We start from the raw sequence: 16,182 nt of genomic DNA on the forward strand, positions 1-16,182 counted from the left end.
CCAACGACTTTCCCTTTTTTGTATCCTCATACCCTTATGTAACCCAAACACTGGCCATGTGCCAAGTATATACTGTGAATGTGGGACCACATAAACAAACTTGCTATTGTATGTAGTTTGCCACCTGGTATCACTCTTTGCTGCCTGATATCACTCTGCTTCAATCTCAACACAGGTTGTCATGGCCCCCGACTTCTCAGACCAAGAGCCCTTAGGGAGATAGGGAGTCGAACAGACATTGTTAGCAGGTTTCCTCTGGGCTGAAGGGTCTTATACCTCACCCAGACTTCCTCTACTGTCTGTGACCTTCTACATCTGTCTTTCCATCTTTTTGCCAATTTAACGGTTCAGAGGACACCAAAGCCTCCTACTGCCTCCTACCTCTGCCACTCTATTGTTAGCTAAAGTCATAGGCCACCAAGGGGGCCATTGAGAAGCAGCCACCACAGTCCTGTCAGCTCCAGTGTCTATTAATCCTTCAAACTGTTGGTTATTCAACGTAAGAGTTAGCAGTTTCAATTGATCAATGAGGGACAGAAGCAGCTATACCTAAAGAAAGAACACTGAGAAATGAATGTAAATTGTTTGCATTTTGGTTCTTCTTCCCGGGTTATTTTTATCTTCTGAATCCAATTCATCCTGTGCAACAAGAGAACTGTTCGGTTCTGCACACATATATTGTATCTAGGATATACTGTAACCTATTTAACATGTATAGGACTGCTTGCCATCTGGAGGAGGGGGTGAAGGGAGGGAAGGGAAAAGTTGAAACAGAAGTGAGTGCAAGGGATAATGTAAAAAAAAAATTACCCAGGCATGGGTTCTGTCAATAAAAAGTTATAATTATTCAAAAAACAAAACAAACAACAACAAAAAAAAACAAAATAAGAGTCAGTATCAGCCGAGTGAGTGTGATAGCCTTCGTAAAATATGTTTGAACAATGGCCTCTGAATTTGGATCTATTTGTGGGGCTAATTCACAATTATCTTCTGTTTTGACTGTAAGTTCAGATGGAATGACTATTCCATGAGCTATACATTATACATTAGGTGATAATAATCATTGCTCCTGAGTTTTGTTATTGTGAGTATCCCTTGGCGTCTAAAGCTACATACCTCTTTCTCCATTCCTGATCTGAGTTGTCATTCCCCAGGTTGGTTTGGGGCCCCCTTTTTATCGTTTTCTGCAGGAATCCTACTCCATACTGTTCTGACACATTGGGATATTAGGAGATATGTCTCTTCAATAAAATGAATTTGATCTTTGGTGTCCACATGAGCCCCAGTATCACTAAGTTGCTCAAAGTATAACTTCATGGTTGCTCCTGGAGCAACCTGAGTGGAAGTCAACCTAGTCTGTTCTAACAATTCCGACATCCAGAACACTGTTTGGCCTGGAGTCAACACTGCTCGTGCAAGTGCTTTCCAATCATTGGGGCACAAAATTGCCCATATGTTTCAAGTTGTAACATAACAAAAGGTACTATGGGCCCATATTTATGAAGAGTCCTTAAGCTGGGATAGAACTTTAAAGGGAAGTGGTTCATGTCTGCATCTTCTCTGCTCTGGGTTAAAAGGGTCATTCTCCTCTATAACAGGATATAATTCTTCCCACCCCTCTGTGTCTTTTCCTTGATCTCTAGCCTGTTGCAAAACTTTTTGAAGTGAAGGTAAAGAATATAATTATCTTTTGCTTTTTATCAGCTATGTCACTGCAGTCTTTGTTTTATAATTCTGATCCTGCTTTTCTCAGTTCTTATTTCATTTTGGGGTTTTACATTAGGATAGCCTTTGAAAGGTTGTAGATCCGGATAGACAAACAAATAAAGCGGGGCCTAAGGTGGTGGAGGGGGAGGAAGGAGGCCATTCCTCCTCAGGCTCAGGAGAGTGTAGAGAGCTGGAACTCTGGAGAAGTAGACTTGAAATCAGGATACTTACAATAAGGTGTTAACTCAGTGGAATTAATGAGATAATGGTTCTCTAGTTCACATATATCTAGTATGATATAATGATATAACCACTCTAGTTGGCATATAATCAGTATGCTGTCATGATGTAATTGTAATAGAGTATTTAAGGGCTGAAAAAACTGGGGACACAGTCAGTCAGAGTGAGCAGACTGTGAAGAAGACAATAAAGACTTTAGACTCTATTCCTGACTATCCTCGTGGTAATTATCCTGCTGAGACCAAGGCCCATCTGGAAGACCTCCAGAAAGCTAGCCCAGACATTACAGGAGAGGTGCATCTACTGCTAAGAGATGGGCCTGTCTGTGCTCAAACTGTAAATTTCCTGACCTCTTTTTCTGGTTCTGATTTCAGATTTTGTTTAATGAGATTATACATAGTAAAGTAACATTTTTTTTTATTTCTCCTGGATGTTGTTTATCAAAAGGCGGTGAGCTGTTCACCAAAACAATCCATCTCTCAAAATTATAACAGCCCTCCTCAGTAACCATGGAGAAGCTTTGTAAGCAATGTCCAGGAATTTCCTAATGTCTCCTAATTGAATTGTGCGCCCCTACTCTTTTATACATTTATATATAGTCCCAATATATGCTTCCCTGTCTGAAGGGAGTAGGGTGCCTATTTTCTGCCCCATTAGGTTACTTAACTATCTCCACCGAACTCTGCCTGGTCCAGAAACAGCATGGTTCAGTGGGCTCTTCCTCTGCAGTTCTCTTAAAGGTTGTCTTGACCATGTAGTAATGCTTGACTGCAAAGTGGTCGCTCTGGCACCTTTCTATGTTCCTGTCCCTGTTCCCTGGAACCAGTTGTTGCAGCCATCGTAGAGCTCAAAGCATATGAACCTTTTGATCTCAGAGGTGAGATGAATGAGGTGGGAGACTCATAGAGTATGAAAAGAGCTCCAGTTTATTACACAGCACACCCTTGTTGATATACATTTTTGCAAACATGATCAGCACATGAACAGTAGGCAATGCCCAATCACCATTCGGAGAAGCAGCTTGTGGACATTGTGTATGCATGGTATCTGCCAATGGGAGGAGAGCCCATCCAACCATTCAGCAGCTCTCTCACAGGTGAGAGGCCGTGTTCAGGCATCCCTGCTCACAAGCCACTGACTGTGACCGTCAGGCTCATCCGTTCCCAGGATTACAATCATTCCTTCTTGCTCATCAAGAGCGTTTTTGCAACATGGCAGAAAACTTTTTGTGCACCAAAGGTCAAAATGGCCTCAGTAGTCCCTCTTGGTACAGTCCCATAGCCTAGTATCCCAGCTAGAATCTAATCTTTTACTTTTCTGATCCGACATAATTCTAGTTACTTCCCCTCTTGACTATTTCCTATTTATCTGTGTTTGTACAACTTTATTGGCATATCGTTTCTCCCAATAGAAGGAAATCTTGAGAGCAAAGATTGACTTTTAACCCTTTTTTAATCCCCATTGATTAGCACAGTGTATGACAATTAGTTGGTGTTTAAATGTTTATTGGCAGATAATAGTACCAACCCTCTGTTATAATTTGACTATCAAACTAGACACTATTTGTAAAAAGCACTTACCAACGTTCTACTCAGCTGTCCTGGATGGAGCTACAAACTAAAATAATATAACTGAGAACCACCTGAGTAAAAGAGGCCTGAAACTCTTGAATTGTTGCACGGAGGTCAGTTTGAGCACTTAGGGCTAATTACCAATTGGACAATACTCTATGGGCATGTGCTTGGGGAATGGCCCTTCCTACTATCCTGTGCTGGCTCGATGACTGGTATAGAAAGAGAATTGTAGGAGGGATTAGAGGGTAGAGAAAGACAAGCCAGGGTCACTCTGGTGGTAGACGAGGGAGGAGGAAGGTTGCAGAGATTCTGCTTTCATCCAATGCAAGCCTACGTCTAAAGACCAAGAATAAAGACTAAGGACTTTTGCTTATCCTGACTCCGGCTGATTCTAAGGTATCCAGGGGGCTAATGTGGTCATTACAGCTTTACTTTTTCAGGAACAAATGGGAAGGGGGAAGTTACAAAGGTAAGGAGATTGTGTAATTGTGATAGATTGTTTTAAAAGTAGAATTTCAATCAATGCTCACTTTTACAATTGATATTGAGGAAACAGCAACTGGCTGAATGATTTATGGGAATACACTAGGTGGGGGCTCATAAACACTGGTTTCCCAGGAGTCCTCAAAAGGACTGATGACCAGTAACTTGTGGCTGATGGATTTAAGTGAGGCAGAGCTGCCCAAAGTCTCAGTCTCACTCTTGTCCAGAGTCAGAGTCTAGAAACAAGGACAAAAGTCAGCATGGCTGGTGGTGGTCTGGGATGCAATGGATGCTCATGGTACCTTCTGTGTCTGACCCAGCTTTAAGCACTCACTGATCTTGCTTCACTCTTCTTCATGGCCTGTGGAACAAGTTGTGTTCATCCTCCCATTCTGCCATGGAAAGTTTCCCAGGTGTGAGACATATCAGACGTCCCCCACCTCAATATGGTTCTGCCAGGATGGTTTTACTTTGTGTGGTGACAGTGGGTACATGTTCTTGGAGCGTAAGAACTGGCTGGCAGATAAAGCCCAAAGGGAGATGAACAACCCTCACACCAGAGGAGCTGGCCCTTGCTCAGCATTCCACACACTCTAGTGGAGGAGGAATCCTGTCCTGGGACCGGACCCTCTGGGGCAAGCTGGGAGTCCCAGACCTCCCATCCACAGAAGGCAGAGACCCAGGCAATCCTGAGGATGGGCTGGAGCCAACAAGTTCTTGGGAAAACTCCAGAACAGACCCCCCTGGGCCCTAAGGCATCAGCCCCACCATCAGCCCCTTATTGGAGGTTTAGCTTTAACCCCTTGACAACCAGAATCCAGGAAGGCTGTCTGCTACATTGGGGGTTGAGTCCAGTCCCAAAGAGCCATGGCTGGGTGCAGGTTCAGTCTGAAAGCAGGCTCTAGTCTGGGGACCGGGGTGAGATTCATAGAACCCCCTAGGGAGTCCAACACCTGCCAATTGGGAGAAAGGTGGGAGGGGCACTGTGAGGCTCACAACTCACGCTTCTCTGGGGATCTTTCCCAGGTTCTGAAGCCTGAATTAGCACCAAAAAAGCAAGAATTATTTCATTTGACACAAGGTGACTCCCCTCCATCCTTCCCCCCACAGCATGGGGCTATCAAGGAGGCAGCACCCACAAAGAGGAAGGGGAAGTACACTTTCGCAGAATTTGGGAACCTCAGAGCAGGACCAGCCCTGGTCACATCTCAGTTCATGTCCTGGTCTGCCATCAGTCCTCTCTCCCACTGGGACCACCATGAGCCCAACCCTCTCTGCCCTGCTGTGCCTTGGTGAGTCCTAAGAAGCCCCTATGCTGGAGGGGACTTTACAGAGCCCCAGATTCAGCGCCCCCACCCCCAATTTATGGGGGAGAAAGGGCCCGACAAGCTGGAGATCAGCCAGCAAGATGGGGGAGAGGGGGAGAGGAGCTGGAAGCCCCGGGGAGGGGGGGGTCTCTGAGCCAGGCTCTGGGTCCTGTCTCCTTGCTCTGGGTAGGGAGGGAGTGGGGACTGACCAATAGTAATCAGGGTCCTCTCTGCCAGGGCTGTGTCTGGGCCACAGGATGAGGGCACAGGAAGGTGAGTCCTCCCCCCTCCCCCCTTTTTTATTCCTCCCCTTCCCCCCTCCCCCCAGAGCAGACAGCTCCCCAGGAGAGGGAGGTGAGGGGGGTCTGGGCTGGACTGTCAGGGTTTGAAGGGGGGACCCAGTTTGGGGGAGCAGAGAGCAGGGGATCCCCTGGAGCTGACAGCTCTCATTCTCTTCCAGACGAGCTTCCCAGACCCTCCCTCAGGGCAGAGAATGGGACACTGGTGCCCCTAGGGAGAAGCGTGACCTTCAGGTGCTGGGGGTCACCGGGGGCTGCTGAATACTTTCTGGTGAAAGAGCTGGGATCTGGATTCCAACGTATCGACTCCAAGGTGTCGGAGGAAGTTGAGGTCGAGTTTTCCATCCCATCGATGACACTGAATCACGCAGGGACCTACTCCTGCTACTACAGAACAGCGTCCTTCTGGTCAGAGCTCAGTGACCCCCTGGAGCTGGTGGTCACGGGTGAGGAAGTCCCGGTCACTCCGCCCCTCAGGCAGGGCTGGCGCGGGGTCCCAGCAGCCCCTGAGCTCCTCCCCAGCCCAGTCTGGTCCTAAGCTGCCCTCTGATCCTGCCCTTCTGCCTTCTACCCTCTCCCTGCCTCTGCTCTCCCCTGGGGCTAGAAGTGGGGGAAGGGAGTCAGCATTTATACAGCACCTACTGTGTGCCAAGTGCTTTACATTGTTGTGCCATGAGAGCCTCACAATAACTCTGCCAGGTGGATGCTACCCCCATCTTACAGATGGGGAAACTGAGGCAAATAGAGAGGAAACAACTAACCCAAAATCACCTCACAGGAAAATATCTGAGGCTGGATTTGAACTCAGGGCCTTCCTGACTCCAAGACCAGGGCTTTGGCCTCTGCACCTTCAGCTGCCTCAATCAGGTCCCATTTTGAGGCAGAGCGGAGGCAGGCGGCTCAGCTTGGGGTTCAGGAGCTCAGACAAAGCTGGTGGTTCCCTGGGGAGGGGGCACGGGGCTGATGGGCCAAATCCCCCTTTCAGCCCTGATCCTCCCAAAGCCAGAGAAGAGTAAAGGGGCCTGCTGCTGCTCTGTGCCCTCCCCTATCCCAGACCTAAACACAAGGAGGGGGTGGGGTGTCTCTTCTGGGTAGCCCCAGGAGTCTCTGTAGAGAGTCAGGGTAGAAGCGAACCGGGAATCCCCGCTAAATCACTTCCAGGCACCTCCCCAGGGTCCACAGTGAGAGCAGTCTCTGCTTTGGGGCCCACTGGCATCATAACAGGCCTTAACTCTGCCCCCACTCCGCCCCGTGAAGAGATTCTATGAGAGAGCGCTCACAGCCCCTGCTAAGGAAGAAGTCTCCCCATCTCCTCACCCATTCCCCATTTATTTATCTTTTCTCTGTCTCATAATTGTCTCCCTCCATCTCTTTTTCTCTCTCCTTCTCCTTCTGTCTCTGTATGTCTGTCTTTGTCTTTGTATGTTTCTGATTCTCTGTCTTTCTGCTCTGTCTCTGACTCTCTGTGTGTGTCTGTCTGTCTCTGTGTGTATGTATGTGTCTCTCTTTGTCTCTGTCCCTGTGTGTCTCTTTGTCTTTCTTCTGTCTCTTTATCTCTCCCTCTCTGTTTCTCCCTCTGTCTCTTTTTGTGTCACTATGTCTCTGTCTCTTTCTATCTCTGTTTCTGTGTGTGTGTCTCTCTCTCTGTCTCTATCTCTCTGTCTCTCTCTCTCTCTCTCTCTCTCTCTCTCTCTCTCTCTCTCTCTACCCACTTCCCTCCCGCCCCCCCAGGTTTCCAAGATCATTCTTCTACCCAAAAAGCTGGGAGATTTCCTTTCTTCCTTCAGCCCCAGGCTGGGGTCTAGGTAGATAAAGGCCAATCCCCCCCCCCCGCCCCCAGCAACCAGATCTGCCCCACCCTGAAAGAGAAGCCTTAGAGCCCTAACTTCCGCCTCTGTTCCCCCAGGTATATATCCTTCACCCTCCCTCTCAGCCTGGCCCAACTCCACGGTGGCCTCAGGACAGGCCGTGACCCTCCAGTGCCATTCGCAGCTGCCCCAAGATCAGTGTGTCCTGTACAAGGACGGAGCACAGGTCACCCAGGCCCCGGCCCAGCCCTATGCATGGGGCTCTCAGGCCATTTTTATCATCCCTGCCGTGAGCTCTGCCCACAGAGGGACGTACCGATGCTACAGCTTTCAGAGTCGCTCCCCCCATCAGTGGTCATTCTCCAGTAACTTCCTGGAACTCAGGGTCACAGGTGAGAGACCCCGGCCCTCCCCCTCCCTCCCAGCCCTCCTAAGCTCCCTGCCTGGTCCTGGGACACTACGCTGCCTGCTCAGGGCCCTGCCCCAGGGGCCAGGAGGGCTGAGGAGAGGGAGTGGAGGGTCTGGACAGTGGGTCAAGCTCAGAGAATGCAGACCCTGGGGCCTCTGCCCCTTGACCCCACTAGACTCCCTCACCATCTGCCACTGCCCAGTTATGCTGGTCCCCCAGATGACAATATGCCTCCTGGGTTCCAGGAAGGGGGTTGAGGAGGCCAGAGAAGAACTCGGGTGTAGCCACAGAAAGAGGGGAGGGGATACCCACAAGCCCCTCACCCTTACCCCCTCCCTGTGCTAGTCACTTCCAAGATCCTCAGCTCTCCCCCATAGGCTGTGCCCTGCTCTTACTGGAGGCTCCCTGAGCACAGTCTTCTCCTCCCTCACACGGGGGCTTCCTCATTCCTAGTCCCTCACACTATCGCCAGCTCCCACTTCCAGACCTTGTACCTGCTGTGCTTCGTGCCTGAAATTCCCCACCCTGAATCCCTCGGTTCCCTTCGAGGCTCTGGCAGTCTTCCCTGGTGGAGGCAGACCTTCCTTCCCTGCTGCCGCTTCCCCTCCCGCCCGGGCCGCCCCAGACATCCCCTGCCATCTTGCACACAGCTACTCGTTTTTAGGCTTCTCCCAGCCCCAGTGGGAGCTCCCCCAGGCCAGGGACCGTTCTTAGATATTCTCAGCAAAGGCCTGCTGACCCGGATAGTGATGGTAGAATCAGTGTATGAAGCCCTTTCAATGCTCTGCCATCATTGGCTCACTGGATCCATCAGCCCTGGGAGGCTTTCATCCTCCCATTCTGCCATGGAAAGTTTCCCAGGTGTGAGACATATCAGACGTCCCCCACCTCAATATGGTTCTGCCAGGATGGTTTTACTTTGTGTGGTGACAGTGGGTACATGTTCTTGGAGCTAAGAACTGGCTGGCAGATAAAGCCCAAAGGGAGATGAACAACCCTCACACCAGAGGAGCTGGCCCTTGCTCAGCATTCCACACACTCTAGTGGAGGAGGAATCCTGTCCTGGGACCGGATCCTCTGGGGCAAGCTGGGAGTCCCAGACCTCCCATCCACAGAAGGCAGAGACCCAGGCAATCCTGAGGATGGGCTGGAGCCAACAAGTTCTTGGGAAAACTCCAGAACAGACCCCCCTGGGCCCTAAGGCATCAGCCCCACCATCAGCCCCTTATTGGAGGTTTAGCTTTAACCCCTTGACAACCAGAATCCAGGAAGGCTGTCTGCTACATTGGGGGTTGAGTCCAGTCCCAAAGAGCCGTGGCTGGGTGCAGGTTCAGTCTGAAAGCAGGCTCTAGTCTGGGGACCGGGGTGAGATTCATAGAACCCCCTAGGGAGTCCAACACCTGCCAATTGGGAGAAAGGTGGGAGGGGCACTGTGAGGCTCACAACTCACGCTTCTCTGGGGATCTTTCCCAGGTTCTGAAGCCTGAATTAGCACCAAAAAAGCAAGAATTATTTCATTTGACACAAGGTGACTCCCCTCCATCCTTCCCCCCACAGCATGGGGCTATCAAGGAGGCAGCACCCACAAAGAGGAAGGGGAAGTACACTTTCGCAGAATTTGGGAACCTCAGAGCAGGACCAGCCCTGGTCACATCTCAGTTCATGTCCTGGTCTGCCATCAGTCCTCTCTCCCACTGGGACCACCATGAGCCCAACCCTCTCTGCCCTGCTGTGCCTTGGTGAGTCCTAAGAAGCCCCTATGCTGGAGGGGACTTTACAGAGCCCCAGATTCAGCGCCCCCACCCCCAATTTATGGGGGAGAAAGGGCCCGACAAGCTGGAGATCAGCCAGCAAGATGGGGGAGAGGGGGAGAGGAGCTGGAAGCCCCGGGGAGGGGGGGGTCTCTGAGCCAGGCTCTGGGTCCTGTCTCCTTGCTCTGGGTAGGGAGGGAGTGGGGACTGACCAATAGTAATCAGGGTCCTCTCTGCCAGGGCTGTGTCTGGGCCACAGGATGAGGGCACAGGAAGGTGAGTCCTCCCCCCTCCCCCCTTTTTTATTCCTCCCCTTCCCCCTCCCCCCAGAGCAGACAGCTCCCCAGGAGAGGGAGGTGAGGGGGGTCTGGGCTGGACTGTCAGGGTTTGAAGGGGGGACCCAGTTTGGGGGAGCAGAGAGCAGGGGATCCCCTGGAGCTGACAGCTCTCATTCTCTTCCAGACGAGCTTCCCAGACCCTCCCTCAGGGCAGAGAATGGGACACTGGTGCCCCTAGGGAGAAGCGTGACCTTCAGGTGCCGGGGGTCACCGGGGGCTGCTGAATACTTTCTGGTGAAAGAGCTGGGATCTGGATTCCAACGTATCGACTCCAAGGTGTCGGAGGAAGTTGAGGTCGAGTTTTCCATCCCATCGATGACACTGAATCACGCAGGGACCTACTCCTGCTACTACAGAACAGCGTCCTTCTGGTCAGAGCTCAGTGACCCCTGGAGCTGGTGGTCACGGGTGAGGAAGTCCCGGTCACTCCGCCCCCCAGGCAGGGCTGGCGCGGGGTCCCAGCAGCCCCTGAGCTCCTCCCCAGCCCAGTCTGGTCCTAAGCTGCCCTCTGATCCTGCCCTTCTGCCTTCTACCCTCTCCCTGCCTCTGCTCTCCCCTGGGGCTAGAAGTGGGGGAAGGGAGTCAGCATTTATACAGCACCTACTGTGTGCCAAGTGCTTTACATTGTTGTGCCATGAGAGCCTCACAATAACTCTGCCAGGTGGATGCTACCCCCATCTTACAGATGGGGAAACTGAGGCAAATAGAGAGGAAACAACTAACCCAAAATCACCTCACAGGAAAATATCTGAGGCTGGATTTGAACTCAGGGCCTTCCTGACTCCAAGACCAGGGCTTTGGCCTCTGCACCTTCAGCTGCCTCAATCAGGTCCCATTTTGAGGCAGAGCGGAGGCAGGCGGCTCAGCTTGGGGTTCAGGAGCTCAGACAAAGCTGGTGGTTCCCTGGGGAGGGGGCACGGGGCCGATGGGCCAAATCCCCCTTTCAGCCCTGATCCTCCCAAAGCCAGAGAAGAGTAAAGGGGCCTGCTGCTGCTCTGTGCCCTCCCCTATCCCAGACCTAAACACAAGGAGGGGGTGGGGTGTCTCTTCTGGGTAGCCCCAGGAGTCTCTGTAGAGAGTCAGGGTAGAAGCGAACCGGGAATCCCCGCTAAATCACTTCCAGGCACCTCCCCAGGGTCCACAGTGACAGCAGTCTCTGCTTTGGGGCCCACTGGCATCATAACAGGCCTTAACTCTGCCCCCACTCCGCCCCGTGAAGAGATTCTATGAGAGAGCGCTCACAGCCCCTGCTAAGGAAGAAGTCTCCCCATCACCTCACCCATTCCCCATTTATTTATTTTTTCTCTGTCTCATAATTGTCTCCCTCCATCTCTTTTTCTCTCTCCTTCTCCTTCTTTCTCTGTATGTCTGTCTTTGTCTTTGTATGTTTCTGATTCTCTGTCTTTCTGCTCTGTCTCTGACTCTCTGTGTGTGTCTGTCTGTCTCTGTGTGTATGTATGTGTCTCTCTTTGTCTCTGTCCCTGTGTGTCTCTTTGTCTTTCTTCTGTCTCTTTATCTCTCCCTCTCTGTTTCTCCCTCTGTCTCTCTTTGTGTCACTATGTCTCTGTCTCTTTCTGTCTCTGTTTCTGTGTGTGTGTCTCTCTCTCTGTCTCTGTCTCTCTGTCTCTCTCTTTCTCTCTCTCTCTCTCTCTCTCTCTCTCTCTCTCTACCCACTTTCCTTCCCTCCCCCCCCCAGGTTTCCAAGATCATTCTTCTACCCAAAAAGCTGGGAGATTTCCTTTCTTCCTTCAGCCCCAGGCTGGGGTCTAGGTAGATAAAGGCCAATCCCCTCCCCACCCCCAGCAACCAGATCTGCCCCACCCTGAAAGAGAAGCCTTAGAGCCCTAACTTCCGCCTCTGTTCCCCCAGGTAGATATCCTTCACCCTCCCTCTCAGCCTGGCCCAACTCCACGGTGGCCTCAGGACAGGCCGTGACCCTCCAGTGCCATTCGCAGCTGCCCCAAGATCAGTGTGTCCTGTACAAGGACGGAGCACAGGTCACCCAGGCCCCGGCCCAGCCCTATGCATGGGGCTCTCAGGCCATTTTTATCATCCCTGCCGTGAGCTCTGCCCACAGAGGGACGTACCGATGCTACAGCTTTCAGAGTCGCTCCCCCCATCAGTGGTCATTCTCCAGTAACTTCCTGGAACTCAGGGTCACAGGTGAGAGACCCCGGCCCTCCCCCTCCCTCCCAGCCCTCCTAAGCTCCCTGCCTGGTCCTGGGACACTACGCTGCCTGCTCAGGGCCCTGCCCCAGGGGCCAGGAGGGCTGAGGAGAGGGAGTGGAGGGTCTGGACAGTGGGTCAAGCTCAGAGAATGCAGACCCTGGGGCCTCTGCCCCTTGACCCCACTAGACTCCCTCACCATCTGCCACTGCCCAGTTATGCTGGTCCCCCAGATGACAATATGCCTCCTGGGTTCCAGGAAGGGGGTTGAGGAGGCCAGAGAAGAACTCGGGTGTAGCCACAGAAAGAGGGGAGGGGATACCCACAAGCCCCTCACCCTTACCCCCTCCCTGTGCTAGTCACTTCCAAGATCCTCAGCTCTCCCCCATAGGCTGTGCCCTGCTCTTACTGGAGGCTCCCTGAGCACAGTCTTCTCCTCCCTCACACGGGGGCTTCCTCATTCCTAGTCCCTCACACTATCGCCAGCTCCCACTTCCAGACCTTGTACCTGCTGTGCTTCGTGCCTGAAATTCCCCACCCTGAATCCCTCGGTTCCCTTCGAGGCTCTGGCAGTCTTCCCTGGTGGAGGCAGACCTTCCTTCCCTGCTGCCGCTTCCCCTCCCGCCCGAGCCGCCCCAGACATCGCCTGCCATCTTGCACACAGCTACTCGTTTTTAGGCTTCTCCCAGCCCGAGTGGGAGCTCCCCCAGGCCAGGGACCGTTCTTAGATATTCTCAGCAAAGGCCTGCTGACCCGGATAGTGATGGTAGAATCAGTGTATGAAGCCCTTTCAATGCTCTGCCATCATTGGCTCACTGGATCCATCAGCCCTGGGAGGCTTTCTTAGTCCCATTTGTCTGACGTAAGATCTTCCTCACCACAAGCTTCATGCTCTACCCACTCCCTGAGCTGTTCCCAACATGGCAGGAGATGAAGGATGAAGGGGAGGAGAAGAAGTGAGGGCAAAAAGAAGGTCCCAGGAGAGGGGCCTACAGAGGAAGCTCTGAGGGGGATGAGGAAGGAGGGAAGCTGCCTCAGCCCCTCCCTCAGGCTTCTCTCCCAGGGCCCCGCCCTCAGATCCTTCCCCAGCCTCCCAGCCAGGGAATGACCAAGACTCCCAGCCCAGGGACAGGGGTTGGGGCCAGGTCTGGGGTGGGAGGAATCCTGCCCCCCCCCATGGGGTCCTGCGATTGAGGGAGGCCTTGTCCCTCTCCCAGTGACTTCTCTCCCCTCCCAGGTCCTGCAGCCCAGGATTACACGGTGGGCAACGTCATCCGCCTCAGTCTGGCCGGACTGGTGCTCGTCCTCCTGGGGGTCCTGCTGGCTGAAGCCTGGAACAGCTGCAGGGGACACCCAGGGGGAGCTCCTGCATCTTCTGACAGAAGGGAAGGTGGGGCTGGGGGGCACTGAAGCCGCGGATCCCAGAGACTCCCGGAGTCCTGCCCACTCTCAGACAGAGGCATTTGGGGGGTCTACACCAATCTCATCATTGGGTGGCGAGTGTCCACACCATCCCCATCAACGGTATGGCAGGAGCAATCCACCTGAGCCTCCTCCCACACGCCTTTAGCCACCATTACTTTTTTAAAACAGTTTTTTATGGGATTTTAATGTACCGAATATGAAAAGCAGAGAACAGATGTTTGGGGATCAGTCTCCTATACCACTGGAACATATCATTGAGAAATATCCATTTGAGGCTGGATGACCATGGCAGAATATACCTGTAAGATGACTCGGTACATAAGAAGCTTACATAATTATATACTGCCCATGCCAGTTATCTGAAGCAATCCTACCATCCAGATGGCTCCTCAGTCAAATAGATAATAAAGTATAACCAACATTTCCTCAGCATTTTAAGATTTGCAAAAGACTTGACAAACACTCTTCCATTTGATCCTCACAACAACCTTGAATGGTTGGTATTATTATAATCCCCATTTTAGAAAAGAGCAAATTGAGACATACAGAGCTTAAGTGATTTGACCAAACTCATATAGCTAGGAAGTGATTTAAGGCAAGATTTCAACACAGGTCTTCTAACTCCAAGCCCAGAGTTCTATCTACTGAGCCACCAGCTGCCTGGATACAAGGAACAAGGATCAAGTGCAGATTGTATCGGGACTGTTATTTTCTCAGTGAAAAAGAGAAACCCTGGGTCATGAAGTATTTCAGCAAAGTCTAGTGTATGCTCCCTATATACTTCGGAAGGCTGACGTCCTGTGGATTTTTTCAAAAAAGGCTTTAGGTCTTTGGGTATTGTCATTTGTAAGCGAAAGGGACAGTTTTGATTGTCAAGACAATATATAAAACCATATCCATTGTATACTGAGTTTTTTTCTTAACTGATAACTACTTCATTACTTATAAAAACTACATATGGAATTAACTTATCTTATGAATTTTCAGATAGCCATAAGGTTATATTTTAACTAAACATAGGAATTACGGGAATGGAAAGATGTGTTTCGACAAGTATCGAAAGATTACAGAAAATCTCTAGGATGTGACTTCCAGGCTGCATGTTATTCAGGTTTTCCTCCCAAAGTAGTAGAGTCCCAGGATTCCCTCTTCCAGAATCAGCAAACTTTCTAATTATGTCAGTCTCTGCCATAACTTGTTGGCTTGCCATACAAGTTAATTGCTTGTAGACTTTGGAGTTAAGGTTGCAGTTATCCCAGGTCTTAACTGATAAGACCTTTATACTAAATCAGAGATGGGATCCTAACTTTGACCCAAAAAATTTCCTAACACACCTCTGCTTTAATGACTATGTTGATAGTATTCCCAATATACCCTATGAGACATACAAGACCAAATATTGGACATTTACAAACATTTAAGCCTGTGCCTTTAAAGAGGGGGCTCCTCTGGAAGTCTTCTAAATTCTCTTTAGCAAAGGCTACTCAGTTCCTTCCACCTCCCAAAGAGTAGCCTGAAGCCTGTTTTCCATTAACAATGGAAGAGCTGGTTAGATGAAAAAAAAACACGGAAAACTAAGATTTTCTCTTTGCATATGTAAGGAGAAAATCTTCGTTTTCCGTGTTTTTTTTTTTTAAATTACACCAGTCATCCCAGTTTACAGAAAAAGAAAACTGAGACTTAGAAAGATTAAATATGTTGTTCAAGGCCATACAGGTGGTAACAGGTCCTCTTCTATTTTGAAAATCTGGGAAATCTCCCAAGACTTTACAGTTTCTACTCTTGAAGGAAAGGAGAGCTTGGAATATGACATCCCCAAAGACAAAAGATTTAGGCTTACAACCTGGATCACTTTCTGGGGCCTGCTCCCATTGGCTCAAGAGAGCTGATCATTGAATTTTGGTGTGAGCAAATGTGTGTGTGCATATATATGTACGCAATGCATATATACACATATGTGTTTATATGTATATAAGTATGCAGTTTAATCCAAACTTAAACAACAAAAGTAAAAAATAGCATCTCCTCATCATATAGCTAATGAATACTTAATAACTTAAGGTAACAAAAGAGAAATGTGTGTGAAACCAAGAGTCTCCATTCCATTTTTTAAGGATATAATCACTTGCAAACTTTACTTTCAAATGGTCACTACTACTTTTCTTCCTGCCATTCCCACACACACACTTAAAAAGATAGAAAAGCAAGCAAAGGCAATCAAAACAAATACATGCCCAGTGTCTGTGCCCCAAAATGTATATCTACACTTTGTGCCCATCCCCTCATGAATTGAGTAACATATTTCATCACTGGTCTTCTGGGCACATCATTTACCATTATATTGATCAGAGTTTCTAAATCTTCTGGAAGACTTCCGGTTAAGATGGCGGAGAGGAGGCTCACAGCTGCATAAGCTCCACGCTTTCTCTCACTATCCACTTCATTACAAGCCTCTGAATCAATGCTTGACTGAAAAAAACCCACATATAGTTACCAAGAGAAGCCATCCTTGAGATCCTCCAAGAAAGGTCTGTCTTTACTGGAGGGCTGGGGCAGTTTTAGATCGGGCGCAGGCTGAGGGCAGCGGCAGTGAGAGCACGGGAGCAGACTGGAGAGGGGGTGGGGAGTGATCGCAGCCGTCTCTGCGGGGAGAGCTTCGCTACAGGTTTGGATAC

General features: G+C 50.3%; 1 protein-coding gene across 1 annotated transcript; it reads left to right on the forward strand.

The window, feature by feature from the left end:
- Positions 1–5,189: 5,189 nt before the first annotated feature.
- LOC127556508 (leukocyte immunoglobulin-like receptor subfamily A member 5) lies at positions 5,190–13,626 on the forward strand. Its single transcript, XM_051989706.1, has 5 exons — positions 5,190–5,296; positions 5,549–5,584; positions 5,772–6,056; positions 7,517–7,810; positions 13,320–13,626. The coding sequence occupies exons 1-5, from the start codon at positions 5,263–5,265 to the stop codon at positions 13,490–13,492; spliced, it is 822 nt and encodes a 273-aa protein (XP_051845666.1). The 5' UTR covers positions 5,190–5,262; the 3' UTR covers positions 13,493–13,626.
- The last annotated feature ends 2,556 nt before the right edge of the window (positions 13,627–16,182 follow it).

Source organism: Antechinus flavipes, chromosome 3, assembly GCF_016432865.1.
Source record: "Antechinus flavipes isolate AdamAnt ecotype Samford, QLD, Australia chromosome 3, AdamAnt_v2, whole genome shotgun sequence".
NCBI classification, from domain to species: domain Eukaryota; kingdom Metazoa; phylum Chordata; class Mammalia; order Dasyuromorphia; family Dasyuridae; genus Antechinus; species Antechinus flavipes.

Excerpts from the sequence above, each read along its gene's own strand:
- LOC127556508 (XM_051989706.1), top strand. The coding sequence starts at position 5,263 with ATGAGCCCAACCCTCTCTGCCCTGCTGTGCCTTG. Across the intron at positions 6,057-7,516 it reads CCTGGAGCTGGTGGTCACGG|GTATATATCCTTCACCCTCC; the intron begins GTGAGGAAGTCC and ends CTGTTCCCCCAG. Across the intron at positions 7,811-13,319 it reads CCTGGAACTCAGGGTCACAG|GTCCTGCAGCCCAGGATTAC; the intron begins GTGAGAGACCCC and ends CTCCCCTCCCAG.